The 18288-nt window shown below is 42.5% G+C and overlaps 1 protein-coding gene across 1 annotated transcript in view; it reads left to right on the top strand.

Moving 5' to 3' along the window:
• RHEB (Ras homolog, mTORC1 binding) overlaps nucleotides 1-12079 on the top strand; it is a 38327-nt gene extending 26248 nt beyond the window's left edge. Inside the window, 5 exon segments of the mRNA NM_001245610.2 lie at nucleotides 1405-1487; nucleotides 5646-5702; nucleotides 5803-5850; nucleotides 6378-6459; nucleotides 11541-12079. Of these exon segments, the coding sequence (NP_001232539.1) occupies nucleotides 1405-1487; nucleotides 5646-5702; nucleotides 5803-5850; nucleotides 6378-6459; nucleotides 11541-11633 (363 nt within the window). The 3' untranslated portion in view covers nucleotides 11634-12079.
• The last annotated feature ends 6209 nt before the right edge of the window (nucleotides 12080-18288 follow it).

Below are 18288 nucleotides of genomic sequence, written 5' to 3'. Positions count from 1 at the left end.
AAAAATAAAGTCATTAATTAGGAACAGTTGAGAAAATAGCACTTATTTTTCTTGGTGTTCATCCTCTGTCCTGTGCCTCTTTACTTTCCTGGTTGTTTACTGAGCTTTGTGCAGTTCAATCCAGCAGGGGTCTTGATACAGGGTCACAAAAGAGGGGTGTAAAAGGAAATCTTACCTCACACCAAATTCCTGCTGGGGTAGTCCTGGGAAATTCCATACCGAGTCAAGCCACTACAGAGTTGCACTTTCACCTTTTTTACACAGACTTAGCTCAGATCCCTTTTGAGTATTGACTTTGGGATTTCACATCCAACTGGAGTGGCACTTTGGCATTTCAGTGAAGATGGGGGAGGGCTGCCCTCAGTGTGTAGCAATAAAGGCAAATAAGGGCAGCTTTTGCCAAGTGTTATTCTTTCAAACTTTTTTTTGCCTGGATCTGTGAAGTTGATTTATAAAGAGTTTTTCCTCTTCTGCCAATGAGGGAAGTTTGATTTCTTTTGGGTGTCTTAGATTTAAGATACGTGATTGCACTGCTCCATCTGCTCAGCCATGACAATAACAGAGAGGTTATTTGGTCTTCAGCTAAAATTAACATCTTCAAAAGCATAGGTTTAACAATTTGAGAACTCATACATTAGAAAGTATGGCTCTTGTCAAAATGGAAATGTTTCCTGGGAAAATCTGTTGGAACAGGTTTTTAACGTTGGATTAATAGTATTTGTGTTGCATTACCTGCAATATATCAGTCTGTTTTGTTTGCCTATTTGGTTAGTCCCTTTTCTAGAGGGGCAATAAATTCACTGAGAAAGTTTCTGGTGGTTTTGTCTGGTTTTCTGTTTATGTAAACACTTGTCCTATAATGTAAACTTACAGTTGTCATAAAGCAACTAATAACTTTATTTTTTGCATTTGATAAGCGTAAGTTAGCCACAATTATTCACTTCCTACCAAATTCCTTAGGTAATTTAGATGTGATCAGTGTCATTTGAAATTACAAGCTGTTAGATCCTATTGCCAGCTGTTGAAATGAAGATTTTGAAATGTATCACCAGCAAGATAAGAGGCATAATTGCTAATTAGTGGTGGGACAGAGTGGATGTTTTGTACTAATACAAACAGATAATTAAGCAGGATAAGAGGATTGGGAAGAGCTTCAGCTCATCCATAGTCTTAGAGGGAATAAACCATAAAAGCTGTAGATTAAATTGTAGGGTATACAGATGGACTTTTAGCCTTCACTAGGTTTGGTAAAGATGCTGTTTGTGATGTTATGATGAAAAAATTCTGAAAGTACTACCTACACAAAATGTCTTAGAGATATGACCACCTTACCTGATGGTGATCTAATGGCATCAAGTCTGAGCTGTGGCACCTTTAATTATAAATGCAAAATTCCTTCCACAGGATGAATACTCCATATTTCCTCAGACGTACTCCATAGACATCAATGGCTACATTCTTGTTTATTCAGTCACGTCAATAAAAAGGTAATAAAATTTGTTTGTGTTCTTCTCTCTAAATAGTTTCTGGGTTTAGTTCCTGCCTCTGCTGTATTTTGTGTGATTATTTCAATTAATCTTTCTCCTTTAGAAGTATAGTAGGAATGAATATTAAGAAGGTTTTTTTCAGAAATGTCCCCTCAGACCCAAATGTCACAGACACTTTGCAGACTAATGTGCAAGGTACCATGTAAGAAATTAGACTGTTAAACTATATTGTTTTGAGGTGTAAGAAGTAGTACAAAGGATCATTTCAGAAATGAGTTCATTGCTCTTGTATCAGATAGAAAGGCAGCCATAAATATGAAGCTGAAGGACACTGTACATTTATGTGAAGTACCCAGTTAGTAACTAAATCATTCCTTCAGCCTTGCAGCATTTTACAGTACTGAGATTCCTTTGACTTATTGTATTGAATTGTCCTGATTAACCATAGAAATACTAATATAAATAGCAATAGATGGCTTTTGGACTATAAACCCTCTCTTGGCATGTTGCAGCAAATAATCCTCCCTGGAGGTTGTCCTAGAGTGTCCCTCTTGTCCTTGCTGTTCCCTCTCCAGAGTCCATCGTACCTGGAGTCATGTGAGACACACAAAGCTTTGTGTGGCTTTGTCATCTTCTGTTATTTCCTCACTTCCTCTGGTCATCTTGCTATGTTTAAATACTGCTTATCCTTGAGAAGGTGTTGATTTTCTAATACTGTACATCTTTATTAGGTCAGCTGAAATTTTTTGAAATTTTTGTTTGAAGAAAGTGATTAAGACCTTAGACCTTTCAGTCTCGTCAAGTACAAGAGAAGTTGATGCTTACCTTCCACTTCAAGGCAGTTGATGAGCTTTTTACAAGTGCTGAAGTGTTTCATATATTTTCCTCTGAATCAGACAAAACTAGTCATTTCAAAACTAGTCATTTGATAGACTGTCATAAAATACAGATAAAGCAACTTGCCTGTTGGCTCTTTTTCCTTCTCAAAGGAAGGATATAGTCAGGTTATAAACTTCTGCTGCTTGCAAGGTCTTTAATGTTGAGCAGATTTCTTCATAGTTCTTCATTCTTGGTTTTCATCTTCAGTTGTGAAATAAAGAAGGGCAAGCACATGTTAGGCTTTATGTGTGTCTAGAGATACTGAACTACCCAACTCTCTCTGGGTCTGTGTTTTTTAGTGAGAGGTTCAGTGTTGGTGCTGCATAATTTGTATGAAATAGGAGTCAGTATTTTCTGCCTAAGTAGACAATGCTCCACTCCTGAAGCAAATACATAAAAAGTTCACTGATAAATGGGTGCTGTGAGGACAGAAGTGCCTTTGACTGAAACCAGTGTACATCATTCAGGGGATTCTGCAACCTGTGCTGTTCCCTGTTTGGCAGCTAAAGGATGTGTTCTTTCTCAGCCACTCCAGTTGTTGCCTGATGATGTCTTGAGCTCACCAGGTGAAGAAATGTGAAGAACATGTTTTCTGTGGTAGCATTCAATCAGTTAAACCAAGTTATGGTAAAAATACAAACAAGACAGACTAGGCTGAGGCTGTAGGTCAGATGTCTGTTCATCAGTATTTAATCTTGATGAGTTTATTCCAAGTTTTTATTGTTATTGTTGTTTCTTCCTTAAAATTTCAGTGTCCATGATCCTGTCTTGTTCAATTCCTTATGTTCTTTATCAAGCCAATGGATGATAGGAGAGGTCTTCCACAGTACTCTGGTAGCTTCGATGACTTGCCCAGACAATGAGATCAGTCATCATCTGTCCTGACTTCTGTCAATCTGTGTATATTGATCCAAATATTGATCCAGCTGGGTGAGAGCTTTGACAGCAGACTTAATAGAAATGCTCTTTTTAAAGTTATCAGCTTCCCTGCTAACCTCCAGTGGGAAGTTTAAATAGGACTTGAATGAAAGCTAATGCCCTACATTTTTCATATGCCCAAGCTCTCAGCAGCAAGGTTACTGGGAGGCTTTTGCTCTAGTTCAGCTTAATTAAATTCCAATTTTGTATCTTGCTAAGTTCCATGATTTTGTGTAACACATTTATCTGACAGCTAGTAATGGTCTTTTTTTTTTTTATTTCACACATTGAGCTGTTTGCTGTAACCCATTTGCTTGACAGAACTTGGAAGGGACCTCTTACAGTCTCCAAATCTCACAGTTTCACAGCTTGATGTGATGGTGCTATTTTTGGATTGGTCAGTCCTTGCTCCTTTTTGTCCTTGCTCATTTCAACATTATTAATTTGGAAAGCTTTCTAGAACATAATTGGTCAAGCCAGTTTCATTCCTGGCAGTTCTTAGCAACTTGTTTCTGTGTCAGAATTGTGTTGGAGTTTAAATAGCACTTCTCCTGTGGTTTCCACCTTGGTCCGTTCACAAGGATCAGATTTTTATTTGTAGTATTTTCACTAAGAAAGGAAGGTTGTGAACAATCTCAGACAAGCAGATAGGTACCCAAAATGGGGCAATGGAGAGCCCAGGTTCAAGAGCACCTGGCAGCATTGTACAGGGGAGCCTCAGGCAAGGACTTGCCAGGGTGCTGTGCTGATTTTCTGGCTTAGCTGGAAACAACACACCTAACAGGGGAAAGGAAACAGTGATTGTACTGTTCTAGGGATTCATTTAGCCTGTGGGTAGGGTGCTGAGATCTTTCCTGTTGCTTCAGATTGAGAAATAGTTTTGTGGTCAGTAGGAGATGGGGTTTTTTTGGTAGCATTTTTATTCTTTCAGTTTGCAGAGTCACATAGTTCTGTGTGTAGTGATGCCTCTTGATTCTATAACTACCAAGCTCCATTTAACTCTTATTTTCTTAACAGTTATGAACATTCAAGATGAGTTCTCAAGACTAGAATTTCACTCTTTCAGCATAAGCTCCTTATGTCCCTAAAGTCCTTTCATTGATTTCCCATTTTTCATTGGTTCCACGTTTTCCACAGTGTAATCTGTAGTATCCTTCTTGAGTTACCAGTAGCAATTTGTGCCAGACTAACTCATGCATCTGTTTACAAATAACTCATTTTCTTCATAGGAGACACTGAAACTATTAGCTGAGCATGGAGAAGCATTGTGTTCCACACAGTCTCAAATATTATTGCTGGAGTCGGACAAATTGACTTGCTTGACAGAAAAACCCATCTTAAATGTGGTAGAATTTATTGTTCTAAGGGAGAGATTTTATTGCTTTGAATGGTGTTTTTAGGCACCAGGTCTTTGGTTGCTCTGAGCTGGAAGTGTGTTTGAGTGCTGCTCTATTTTTAAGAGTTTCAATTCTAATTGAAATGCAGTGCAAGTCAAGACACTGCCTGCAGCTAGCAACCTTGGAAACTGAAAAAGTTTTGGTCCCTTTTCTGTCAGCTGTGTGTCTCATCCCTGAGCCTAGGTCTCTCTTAAATCCAAGTTGTGCACTTCATGTACCAGCATTTTTTCCATAGTGTAACCAGAGGAGTGCAACATCTGCTCTTCAACCCCCTTTATAGCTTGTTCTCACAAGTACTGAATATCCAATGCAGGGGATTTTGTTAGTGAGGTTTTTGACTTGATATTCTACAGTACTGCTGCTTACCTCCTGTCATCCAAACTTCACCTACATGGTAGGGGAACAAAGAGTATTTGAATAATCACTGTTTTACTGCCATCTTGCAGATTGGTTTACTCACTTTCCACAGAAAAATAGAATTTTGGCTCTTCTTGGCTTTTACATAAATAAAACTTAATAGTTATATATGAACTAAATGTTTGTTAAAAACAATGATGGAGCTTGCCTAACTAATTACTTTTTCTTCCAATTTGCTTTAATTTGACATACTCATCCAGGATTGTTGGACTGCACAGTTAAATGTCTCACTGCATATACAAACCAGATGAGAGGTGGGAGGGACTTGGGGTGATTCTGTGTTAGATGCATCAGTCCTGGGTAATGTTACTTATTTCTGCAAATACCATAACTGGGGAGGCTGTAAGGGTAGGCTTGGCTGGTTCTGCTCCTGCTGGGACCAGTTTGGTGGTGTTACACAAACGGGTAAGACTTTCAGCATCTGTGTAGTTGTGCATACATAGAGTAAGTTTTAAACACAACCTACATATGCATTTAATTGCTTGTGTATTGGGTATTGAGGATAAACATCAGAGTGCATGTGTGACTTCATCCCTTTATTTTGCAGTTTTGAAGTGATAAAAGTTATCCATGGCAAGTTATTGGATATGGTGGGAAAAGTCCAGTAAGTAGTGACACTTTCATCTCATTTCATTGCAGGCATGTTGCTAGTGCTTTGTTCAGTATACTGTAACTGTTCTGAAGTTCTGAACTTTCTTTCACAGAATACCCATTATGCTGGTTGGAAATAAAAAAGACCTGCATATGGAACGGTATGTGAACTCCAGAATGTGAGAAATGCAAGGCAGCAGCCTGCATTCCTGTGGCTGCAACGCGCTGGGTTTGTTCTTCTTGGCTTTCCAGAGCTAAAATCAAATTGGAGGTTAAAATAAGTTACTGGCAAAGGACTTGTGTCCAGAATGTGAACTACGAACTGTGGACTTCTGTTGTAATGTTGATTTTTGCTGTGAGGTTCCAGGGACAGTCATTTAACACTCTGGGTTTTTTCAAAGTAAGTAACAGAAGTGTATTTGTCACAGCAGCAATACCAGATGATATTACAGATTATGAAAACAAAGCAATACTTTGGGACAACTGCTCTTCTGGGTCACAGAGCAGTTTTACCTGGCCCAGAAGTGCATTTGACAGCAGCCAAAAGCAAATACTTTGGATCAGACTTCACAAGACATTCTTATTACAATGCACTTAAGTGCTTTGGTAGTCCTGAGATACTTCTTGACATATCAGATTCCAATTCTTCTGCAAGTTATAAGAAACATATTTTTCTTTCTCTGATCAGGGTGATCAGCTATGAAGAAGGGAAAGCTTTAGCAGAATCCTGGAATGCAGCTTTCTTGGAATCTTCTGCTAAAGAAAATCAGGTAATGGATTTAAGAGTCACTTTATTCAAATAGCAGTGTAATGGATGACTCAGAGCTTCACTCAATAAAGGAAGCTAAAATATTTGCATGCACTGTACAGGTATTTTGTGTAGATGGAAGCAGAATGGCTGTCTGCACTCAGGTTTATGTACACAAGTTTTTTTCCCTGCAACTGTCAATGGGAGGAGGAAGTGAAGAACTGGAAGTTCAGCTTCACTGAACATATCAGAACACTTAGTGACAAATTAAAACTCGCATCCACAGGGTGAGTGGAACAGGGTCTGTTACCTTAAACAGGAGTTACTGCTGCCAGAGCAGTGAGTTGGTGTAAGAGGATGAACCTTGTGTTTTAAGGTGCAGGGCAGGCTCAGTCTCTGTAATGATCATTTTGTCTGATGTTTATGGTCAACAATTCTGCAAGTTACTTGAGTAAAGTTGGATTTTTTTACCCTGAAAGAAAAACTTGGATTATATTCTGTCATCAGATATGGAAAACTTGGAGTTAGTTTATCAGTATTTCTGTTTCTGGGTAAGACCTGCATTAACCTTGTCAAAACTGGTATGATGGAACTATGAAATTTCTCAATATCTTCTCTGTATGCTAGAGGGCTTCAAATGCATACCAAAGGAAATTAAATTGACAGTGTAAAGAATAAACCTGTTAAAAATGTCTGATCTTTTTTCCCAGCCCTTTATTTTACATAAATTCTGGATTAGGCAAAGCTGTTGCCTGTGCTCTTTTTCATTTGGCATATGTTCACAATGTGCAGCGCCACAGCAATTCATATCCAGCAGAAGAATATCTTACTGATAACTTTTCTGGAGTTTGTATTGCTCTTGAACCAAGAAGAAAAAAGTAATGTTTATTTATGTAAAGAAGCTACAAGCTTTGTAGGACACTTGGTATATCATGTGTGTTAACTTGCTGCACTGACAAAATCCCCTGTACTGCCATGTATTTGTGCTCCTGTATTAAGTTGCCAGCTGGAGTTTATATATCAAACATGGTACCCTTCAGGGAAATCAAAATTGCAATTGTATGTCAGATTTTCAAAATCCTATACAAATCCCACCAGAAGAATTCAGAAGTCCTGTGCATTGTGGCTGTCAGAGGTCTTCCTTTCTGCAGGAGCCTTCAGAATAGTGATCCCAGGTTGCTGTAAATTCCATCCCTCTGGATTTACCAGCAGGTTGTTAGAGGCAGGTGCCTGAACACAATTCCTGCTATATAATAGTACACTTGGAAAATTTGTCCATCTTCAGAAGTTTGGCAGGTCAGATGTCACTTCTGAGATGGGTGCCTGCAGCCTGTGACCATCCTTCAGGCTCTGGCGTTGTTTCCTTTGGAGGCTTGGGATGTGTGGAATAAAGTGTGAAGGAGCCCAACACTGACACAGCTGCCTCAGTCTTCTCACACATCTCCAGCTCTGAAGAGATGGAAGATGGAGTTTTGAGAGCCAAGTGTGGAGTCTGGAGCTGTGGGGTGCTGGGGGAAGAGGAGACACCAGGCATTGTAATATCCCTCCTTGTGAGTTGGACCAGGAGCACTTCTGAGCTCGTTTGGGTTTTCTCCTCCAAATCCTAATCTGACAGGATCAAAAGAGCTGATACATAGATTCTGTCAGGACAGGGCATCTTTTCCTCTGAAACTGTGTCTGGTCTGGGGGCAGGGGAAAGGTTTTGTTTTCAATGTGGTAACAAGCTGTGTTGTCATTTTCCTGGTACTGAGTGTTCACTTTACGTAAGCCAGAGTTACTGGAAAAAGAAGTCTGTTGGCACTTTCTGCATTGAGGCTCATCCAAATAATCACCTGTACTGGCTTGGTACTGTAAATGTAACTTGACTATCCAGATTAATTCCAAACTCCTTCCAAAAGTGCTTCAGCTTCTGTTTGCTTAACAGAAAGCTGATTTATGCTTAAGGCATCAGCTAAACTGGATGAGGGATTTGGAACTTGATCAGAGAGTTCAAAGCTTCTTCACTGGGCGTATATCTGTTAATTCTCTCTGAAACCAAGCCCATCTGTGTTTGGAGGACTTGGAGCAGAAATGTGACCATTGCTGGTGTGGTGGTCTGAGATTGGTTGTGTACATGATGTTCCTCACAGTGGTGAGGAGAGAGGGTGTCCCTGATAGCAAAGGCTTTTCCCTCCCTTTCTGCCTTCCTGCTTTGCCTCTCCCAGCCCCCCAAAAAGTCTTTTTTGGAGCATCTGTGAGAGTCCAAGGAGCATAACCCAATTATACTGGGCAATTAAAGTAGTTCTATAGATTACCTTAAACAAACTATGCCTCTTCTGCCAAGAGTTATCAAAAGATAACATGTCCCAGAAGTAGATGGAAAGTGAGAGAGGCAAAGATTAAAGCTGCAGTGGTGATAAATGATAGTGGCTGGCAGGAGTTCTCAAGGTCAGATAGACTTGAGTATGTGCCAGCTCCTCCAGAGTGTGGTGACCTGGTAGGACTTTGGGAGGAGCCTGCATGTCACCAGTACATCAGTCATCAGGGGAAATCCCTGAGCTTTGGGAAGGCAATCCTGACGCTTAATGGAAAAAACCTCCCTCAGATGACTGCTGGGCTGTTGCTGTCATGTCTTCTCAAGCTGCTTAGTTATTACCAGACATGCACTGCTTTGGCTAACTTCAGGAACTTCGAGTCCTTTCTTGTGGAATTCCCTACACAGGGTCACCGAGGCTGTGGTGGAGTGCTTCATCTTAATCCCAGTGCAGTAACATCACTCTTGGAAATACTGCCAGAATCCAAAGTGGTCTTAAACCCAGGTGAAGCTGGAAACCAATTTCTACTTCCCAGGTGAAGCTGGAAGAATTTAGGAAATAACAAGCAACTGAATGGTGTTCATCCAGTTATGCAAAATGCATTAGGTAAACTGCAAAAGGAGCAAGGAAGTAGCAAAAGAAGTTGCTTCTTACCAAAATGGATCTCTCTTAAAAAGCAGTTGCTTGGTTGTACTTTTTTCCAAGCTTCATCTTGGAGCTCAGAAGATGCTCTGCTGAGTAAGTGCTTCAGAGTAGTTTGGAATCCAGAGATCTGACATGTTTGAACTGGCAAAAGATGGGGGAAACAACCCTCTTTTACCTGGCTATTATTCAAATTCCCATGCCCAGTTCTGTGCTAGGATAAGCCAGTAGTGTGAGCAGCTGAGGGGTTTCCTCTTTGAAATAATAAAACAGTTGCCAAAGGGTGACTCCAGCACTGCAGGCTGGATTTGGGTGGTTGCACCTTCCTGCTGCCTCCTGGCAGCACATTCCCAACTCCCTACCCGTGCAGGGAATGTGCCTCCTGAGCTGCCTGTCCTGCTCACACCAGGGCACATCTGCAGCAGCAGCCGAGCCTCTGGTGTGCCCTGCTCACTGCTGGGCTCTGTGGGCAGCAGGAGTTGCCCAGGCTGGCTTCTCCTTTGTTTGCTCGGGGAGAAAGGTAGAGGGAAAAGCCAGATGGCTTCCTGTGGGCTAGGTGTGACCCACATTCCATAATTGCACCATATGGAGGCAGATGCATATAAAGTCTGGCTGCATCCTTTATTCCTTGTCACAAAACATCTTCCTGTGTTGTTTAAAGGCTCAATCTAAAACTCTTCAGCACGTTTGAGCTGAATTACAAATTCTAAGGCGTTCACTGTAGGACAGTAAATAAACCTTCCCAGTGAATACATATTTTCTGTGAAATGAATTAACAAACCGTGTGAACTCCTACATCTTTGTGCTTCAAACAGCTCATCTTAGAGAATGTGCAGCTTTTTGGTTGGCAGAGTAAGTTGTGTAGGTTTTTTAATGGGTGCTGTGAAACGTGGGCAAAAAGATTTCATGTATTAAAATGAAACCATTGAAAATTTTGACTCTAAGGAAACAGTGGTGCAGTATATTTGTAAATCAGTGTATCACCAGGTTTTGATTAAGGGAAGCTCTTCATTAGTGGAAGCAGTTTGATAGCAACTGCAGTCCTGGCCATGGTTCTAAAGTCTCAGTTTGCCCAGGAAATATGTTGTATCATTACTGAACTAAATGAGTCTCTTCTGTCAGGTTCTGTTGGAATTCCAGAAACTCCATTATATGGAGGAATACCCTATTTTCCAGCTGGTGAAGTACTTTAAATAGTTCCAGAATCATACTGTGCGGAAACAATATAAATGTAGGAAACTTTAACATCAAATCCAATCTTGTTAAGATTGCTGTGGGGTTTCAGTCAATGAGATTAATTTGGAAGTGATCCAGTTAAGAATTGTATCTTGTGGAGGTGGAAAAACATCTGTTAAATCAGAATATGTAGCCATAAATCACAGGGTGCTCTTCAGCCTGCTGATTAAAACCAACAAAACCCCCTTTTTATCCTCTTTCTAGCATGACTGCTTTTATATAATGAATATACTTTCCTGTGCTTGGAATTCCATAAGTGGATGGCTGGAGGTTGGATCAAATGTCAGTCTGATATGGTCAGGAAACCATTTCCAAGCTGAAGATTCTCACACTGAAGCTCTAGTCATGCAGTTCAGTCTATTTAAAATGTAACCCCTTTTCTCTCAGGAGGACTTTATCAAAGGATATTGCTGAATATTAGTGACAGTTCAGCTTGTGCTTTCTGCTGGTGTCTCATACGAATCTTATTCACAAGGACAGTGAGAAAATCAAGAGTAGTAAAGTCACCCCTCATACTGAGCTGTGCAAAGTCAGTGTTGAGAGCTGAAAAATATGCTGCCTTCTGAAATTATTCATTATCTTAAAGATTACTGAGGGCAAACTGATTGGTTTATTCTCTAAAGCAGCACAGCATCCAAACTTTCTGTGCTGTCAGTCGCTCAGGACAGGCTGGCCATGCAAAGTGAGGTGATTACAGTTATTAGCTCTGTTGTGAACCTGGCTCAGTCTGTGCCTGCCCTCCCTGACCAGGATTGCTGTGGATGGGGGTTTGCACTTCCCTTTGAAACTCAAATTACTGCGTTTGCCCTCCTCACTTTCGGAATAAGCATTGGATGTGCGTTTATCTGCTGATGTAGTCGGTAAAACTGCTAACGTTTTTTTTAGTTATTCTTTCAGCCTTCCCTCCTAAATGTGTGCTCTCTCTTTGCAGACTGCCGTTGATGTTTTTAAGAGGATAATTTTGGAGGCAGAAAAAATCGATGGGGCAGCTTCACAAGGGAAGTCTTCATGCTCAGTAATGTAATTCCACTGCAGAACCTGAAAACACTGGGAATACATTCTACCTGAAGAAGCAAAACTGCCCATTATCTTTAAGGATAAACTATGCTTCGTTTTTGGTTTTTTTTTTTTTCCTTTTTTTTTTTCAATTTTATTTTTTTCTTCTGTTAACCTGAAAGATAAACAGTTGGTTTGGAGCCTTTCCCTTCAGATTATGTTAAACTCTGACTCCTGTGCAAATGGCTTCACTTCCATTTTCAAATTTTAATCAATCATATTTTCAATTTATATATTGTATTTCTTAATATTATGACCAAGAATTTTACTGGCATTAATTTTTCAGTGTAGTTTGTTGGTTAGAATAATCATCAAAATGATGCATATTGTTACACTACTATTAACTAGGCTTGGATATCAGTGTTTCTTTGTGTTAAATGTATACTTGTAAATAAAATAGCTGCAAACCTTAAATGTTCTGTTTATAATTTTTCGTTGATTACTCCATATCAACTTTTTTTTTTTTTTTTTTTGTGAAAAATGTTCACCTGCTGACCTTAAGAGGAGGCGTGAGATCCTTGGAGCCAATGGATTGTTTGACTATTGCTCGGGAAGTTGTTTGCGAGTGATCCCAAACGTTTTTGCTACTGGAACTCCAGGCTGGCCAAGCAGCTCTGCTTTGCTTTGTGCCCGGTCACGGGAAGGAGAGACGAGTGCCAGCTTTATTTGGAAGGGAAATCCTGGGTTTCAGTCAGAACCTGCTCTGTGTTTTTCCTCTGTAACCATTGAGTGAAGGGTGAGCAGAGCCGCCCCGAGTTCCTGCGCTACGGACTGTTCACGCAGACTTGTGACTGGCAGTGCTGTCAGGATGGAGTGGATTTATCCAGGTCACAAGTGTAGACTTGTTAAGAGAACAAAAATGTCATTTAAAATAAATTGCACGTCCTGAACAAATCGGTGTGGGCTGTTTGTCGTGAATTCCTGTGCTCCTGGTAGAGGTGAGCAGCCTCCTGCTGCCTGGCTGTGCAGAGTTCAGGGGTCCTGCACAGCTTTCCCTGACCAGCTCCAGGCTTTTCCTTGCCTTTTGGACTGGAGGCTTAGCAAGCCATAATCTCCCAAGCCTGGAAACAGGCTACTTATAGCTATATATTTTAAAAATTTGTAGTTGACCTACTTTGCATTGAAAAGCAGAACAGAACCCAAAACAGTAAAAAAAAGCAAGGCTGATTTGGGGAGCAGTTAATTAAATGAAGTGTTTAGTCTGCATTTTTGTGTTCATTTGAAAATTTCAATTCTGACAGGAGTAGATAGGAAGGGAAAGTTGGAGTGGTTTTGCAATCAGAATTACCTATTACCTTCCAGTCTGTGCTAAAATATACAAATGAAGCATTTTGCTCCTTTATTTTCTTTGTGCAGTTGTTCCCTCATATGATATAAAAATGGTCTGAACCTCTCAACTGTATGTTGGAAAGCTTGGTATTTTCTTTGGTCATCATGAGAGTGACTGGTAAAAAAAAAAAAAAAAAAAAAAAGCCCTTTTTCTTCACTTAGGATATTTCCAGTGTTTCTGAAAACCCATTTTCCATGAATTCTCACACCTTGTGCCAAGCACAGGTTGAGTAGCTGGATGATTGTCACGCATGATGGATTGCTGGAGTTCAGCAGAGAACTTGTTCAGGGAAGTGAGTCCATGCTTTGATTTTGGAACCAGGCTGAGCTGGGGCTGTTCCCTGCCCAAGAACCTGCAGCATTGCAGCCAGGGTTGCTGCACTGGAGTGGCTGAGGATGCAGAGCATGGCCTGAGGAGCACAGTGAGGATGTGTCAGATCCTTCAGTGCCTGATCCTCAGCATTGATGAGCTGTTGCATGACCCGAGGCTGTGGCATCATGGACACAACATCTCGTGTTCTGCGTCACAGGGTGGAAATTCTGGAGTAACACAAACCTCAGTGAGTACATCTGCTCTGTTTTTTTGTCAAACTCTGGTTGCAGCTGTATTGGCATCAGTCTAACCCCCATAACAGCTGCTGCATTGCTTCTTGAGGTGTGCCAGCTGCTAAGAGTTTTAAAGGAGATGTGTGCAGGCATGTGCAGTTCAGCAGTCTGGGATAACTGAGGTCCTGCCTTCCAGTGGTGAGGCTTTCCAGAAGGGCTTAAAGGCAAGTGCAGATTCTCTGGGTGATTTGTGGTGGGAGTTTCTGAGACTTGAAAGGGACATTTCACAAGGCCATGTATTGATAGGACATGGGGCAATGGCTCCAAACTGCAAGACATCTAAGGTTTAGAATTAATAGGAAGAAATTCTTCAGGGCAGTGATAGACTGGAACAGGCTGCCCAGAGTTTATGGATGCTCCACAAAGCCAGGTTGGATGGGGCTCTCAGCAACTGGAAAGTGAATCTGCCCTTAGCAGCGGGGTTGGAACTGGATGGACTTTTGGGTCCCTTCCAGCCCAAACAATTCCTGCACTCAGCATTGAGAGGTATGTAGTGCTCTTGCATTTTCCATAATAGCTGAAGAATTGAACTCATCCACGTGTCTTATTCCCTTCTTCCTCTTTCTGCTTCATCCAGTAAAAAATGGAAATTATTCCACTCATCCAAGCCTTTCTCTGTTAATAACATCTAAAGACCAGCCATGTGCAATAATCTTGCGTCTCTGCTGAAATGTGTAGTCAAGTGTGATCCTTGAATTCCTCCTCATCCTTGGCTGTACAGATTTCACTTGGCTTCTCAGGATGGCACCTTCAGCAGCTGGAGTCTGACAGAGGCTGGGGCAGCCTTGTGCTTCCTCGTACTGAGCTGGCACAGGTGGGTTCTTCACCCTGAGAGCCTGAAGGTGGGGATGGGCAATAGTGCAAATCCTGTTATGTACAGAAACAAAATACTGCTTTAGCAAACAGCTGCTTTCCTGGAGTTGATGAATTTATACAGCCTTGTAAAAGTTATCTGATCCAGGCTAGAAAAAGAATTATGTAGACTTAATAGCCTTACTCTTAAGGAATGATCATTTGCAAAGGTGAGAGTGCAAAGATCCTTTTCCTGTTGAGGAAATGAGCAAAATTTTTGCACTGTGAGGTTGAGCACAGTCCACCAGTTCCCCACCTTGCACATACTCAAAATCCACTTGGACATGGCCCCAAGCAACCAGCTCTGGGTGACCCTGCTTGAACAGGGGTTGTTCCAGGTGTCCTCCAGGGTCCTGGCTGACCCCAACCATTCTGTGGTTATGTGAAGATTAACTACTCTAAGCCATGTTCAGTTCTCATTGACTTGTGTGGATTTATAATGCCCTGGTTTGGAATTGACTCATGCCTTCCTTGTGCCCCTGTCCAGCTCCTTGCTTTGCTGTGTGGATACTCCTGAGACCCAGGGCTGGAGCTGCCCATCTCCCAGCCTGCCATGCCTGGAAAAGCTGCAGAGAGTAAGGCAGTGGGGCAGGTGAGCTCAGCAGGGGGAGGATGGACTGCAGGTGCTAAATTGGGCCTTCTTTTCCCTGTTTCCCTGCCTGGTTAATTCCATGATGGATTTTGGGGAGTCACCTCTGGGTCTGTGGGGCCTTCTTTGTAAAGCTTCTTCCCAGCTTCTCTAAAGGGTTGGTGAGTCCATGCTGGATAAGAAGAAAGCTGGAAAAATGTTTTTGTTGTTCCTGTGTGCCTGCAGTAGTTGTGCTGTTGTATCTGGACGAGGTGCAGATATCTCAGGTGTGTGCCCAGGCTTGCTGGGCTTAACCTGCTAATTAACACTGCTGAGCCTCTCCAGAAGGAGAAATCAACAGCTTGTAATTAGCCCTTATGTAATCAGGACTGCTCATCTTCAGAGCGTTTTGCTAATACTGGCTGATCTTCACAACTTCATCCAACAAGGTCAAAATTGCTCCCCTTTGACAACTGGGGATGGGGAGTGCAAACCTTTGCACAGATCCCTTCAGCTGTTGTGAGTATGCAGAAATGTGGCTAAACTGGTGTGGGTGATGGGTGTCCTCAGCATCCGACTTTTCCTTGGATATCCTCTTCCCTGCTGGAACTTAAACTTTTTTTGAAATACAGTGAAAACTGAAAGGATTTCTCCCCCCAGGCCTTCTGATGCTTTCCAAAATGAAGTCCAGATCTATCTCAGTCAGATGCTGAGATGTGTGATAATCCCTGAACAGAATATTACTGAAAACGAGACTAATTCGCTAAACCTGCCCAGCAGGTCCCCTCTCCAAGGTGAGGAACTGCTTTTCCTAATAGGAACCTGGCCAGATCCATCATTTTGTGATAGGATTTGCTGAGTCTGAGGAGGCTTTTTGGAGTCCTTCCCCCACATGGGAGACACGAGGTGTTGCTGACATGGGATGGGTGGTGGGTCAGGGTGTGAGGTGGCCACCCTTGGTAGAGATTATCCAGAGATTTTTATGTCGTAGTGCATCCACGCTGAAGGCAGCACATGGAACCCACAACCATTGCCTGGCAGCTGATTCCCATTTCCAGCAACAGGTGATGTATTCTGCCAGTGAGGGTGTGGGTTGAATGTTTTGCAGAGATGTTCTGCAGTCAGTGTACCCAGTCCCCCTGGCAGCTCTGGGAGGCAGCACATGGTGCACTCTGGTACAGGGAGTGGGTAAATCACCAGCAGAAATTGGTACTTTTGGCAGCTGTTCTGATGTGGGCCAGGTCTTCAACAAGCAACATGTATTTCACACAGAAACTCTTCTTTGAGCCATGAGACTGTTTCTCACTCAGGTCTGTTGCTGCTCTGAGGAGTCCCACAGGATGTGCTCATCATTCCCAGCAGCAAGCCAAAAATTTTTCCGTGGGAAGGAGCAAGTCCCATGGCTGTTTCATATTTAATCAGCTCAAAGTATCTCATACTGAGGTATGTGAAAAATCTATGAGCTTTTCAAAGCAAGGTGGTGTTTTAAAGGCCCTGAGCTAGGGATTTTCTGTGCCAGGTCTTACACTGCTTTGCAAATAGTACAGACTCCTCCAGAAGCTGAAGCGTGGCCCTTTCAGAGGATGTGGAGCAACTCCTTGGTTATTTGTGTGGGGCTGTGCCAGCTGTAGGAGGTACCCGTGAGCAGAATGCTAATCCTGCTAAGCCTCTGACAGGGAATATTCCATTCACATAAGTGAGGTCACTCCCAAAGATTCACCTGCAGCAGTCACACCCTGCTCAGCTTCCCTGGCTCTGGTCTGGACAATTTGGAGAGCAAATTGTCTCTCACCACTTCACTGCTCAGCCTTGTGGCAGCAAAGGCCAGCAGAGACAGCACAGCCTGGAGCTGCCCTTGTGGACATCCAACCCAATTCCTCCCTGTAAGCCAAACCCCCAGAAGAATCTCAGATTTTTGGGTTTTGGCTGTTGAAGCCAAATACTCAAACTTGCAAATTAATTTCCAATGTTTCATTTTTTAAGCAGCCACAGTGGACGAAGGCTGCCCACAACCCTTTTGCTGTGGGGCTCATGGTCAGATGGACCTGGGCACGAGCAGGAGGCGAGGTCAGCCCCAGTATCACTTGCCTGAAATGCTCTTAGTGGCCTCAGGCTCCTCAGGCTGCTCTTTTCTCTCTTCCATTGGCAACTTTTCCATCTTTGGCAAGGAGTTAAGGGGCTTTGTCCAGGAATTACCATTTGCCATTCCTCCATATTCTTTTATTCTAGAGATAAGTCCTTTCTTATTTCATATCTTTAATGAGGTTTGTCAAAAAAATGAGGATAAAATTGTCACAACCTCTTTCAATCTCTCCTGAAATAGCTTTTGAACCTGTTGGGCAATTTCTAAGAAATCTGACAGCTGGGTACAAGTCTCAGATTGATCAAGCTCTTGCACATTGAATGAAATGTCACACCTTAAGAGAAGCAGGAAAATCCCCTCATGAGACAGAGCCAGAGGAAACCAGGCTTTTGTGTTTCCATAAAAATCTCCTGAGGGAGCATTTGCTTTCCTGGGTGCTTTGGGGCAGTTTGCCATGGATGCCACAGGTCTTCCTCTCCAGGCACCCCACAGCTTATGGCCAATGCAAAGAGTGTGTGACACCAATGGATGCAGAGTTGGGTCCCAATGCCAGTGACAGTGCCACCCCATTGTCCTCGTGCTCCCTGCCATGACACAGAAGTAGGACACTTCTCCTTCCATCCCAGGGCACTGACTGCCAGGCCACAGGGAATGGCTGGTTGATGGGAACAACATTAATGCCCCCCATCTTGGCTGCAGCTCTCCCAAGTGGGACTTTCTGCATGCTGTTAGTTTTCCCTGCACCATCTGGTGATTAATTTAACACCTTAAAATTAGCACCGGCGTTTCAAAGAGGTTTTGGGCAGGGTTGTTTTTTTTTAATCAGATGAGGGTTTTTTCATTGTTTCCTCCCTCACAGCACAGCACATACGTGTGAGCCGTGTTCCTGCGATGCCGGGGCAGCTTTGCCTGCATCAGCTGGAGGATGTGTTTCCTCTCCCAGCACAAAGAGCCACCTCCCTCCTTCCTCCTCCAGTGCATCCCAGTCAGAGACATCCTCCGGCTCAGCCTACGTGTCTCTGCACATGTGCTTATTAACTTTTACATCTTAATCGAAAGGGTGGTGCGCGTTTGAGCCCTAATAATGACATCCTCTCTCCTGAAGCAGTCTTTAATCTCCAGATGAAGTGGTGAGCCGAGGCAGCAGTGCAGGGCTGCTGAGCCAGGCTGCTGGCACACCTGAGG

The sequence above is a fragment of the Taeniopygia guttata genome, chromosome 2, assembly GCF_048771995.1.
Source record: "Taeniopygia guttata chromosome 2, bTaeGut7.mat, whole genome shotgun sequence".
In the NCBI taxonomy this organism is placed as follows: Eukaryota; Metazoa; Chordata; class Aves; order Passeriformes; family Estrildidae; genus Taeniopygia; species Taeniopygia guttata.
This window is presented reverse-complemented; position numbering and strand designations above follow the sequence as displayed.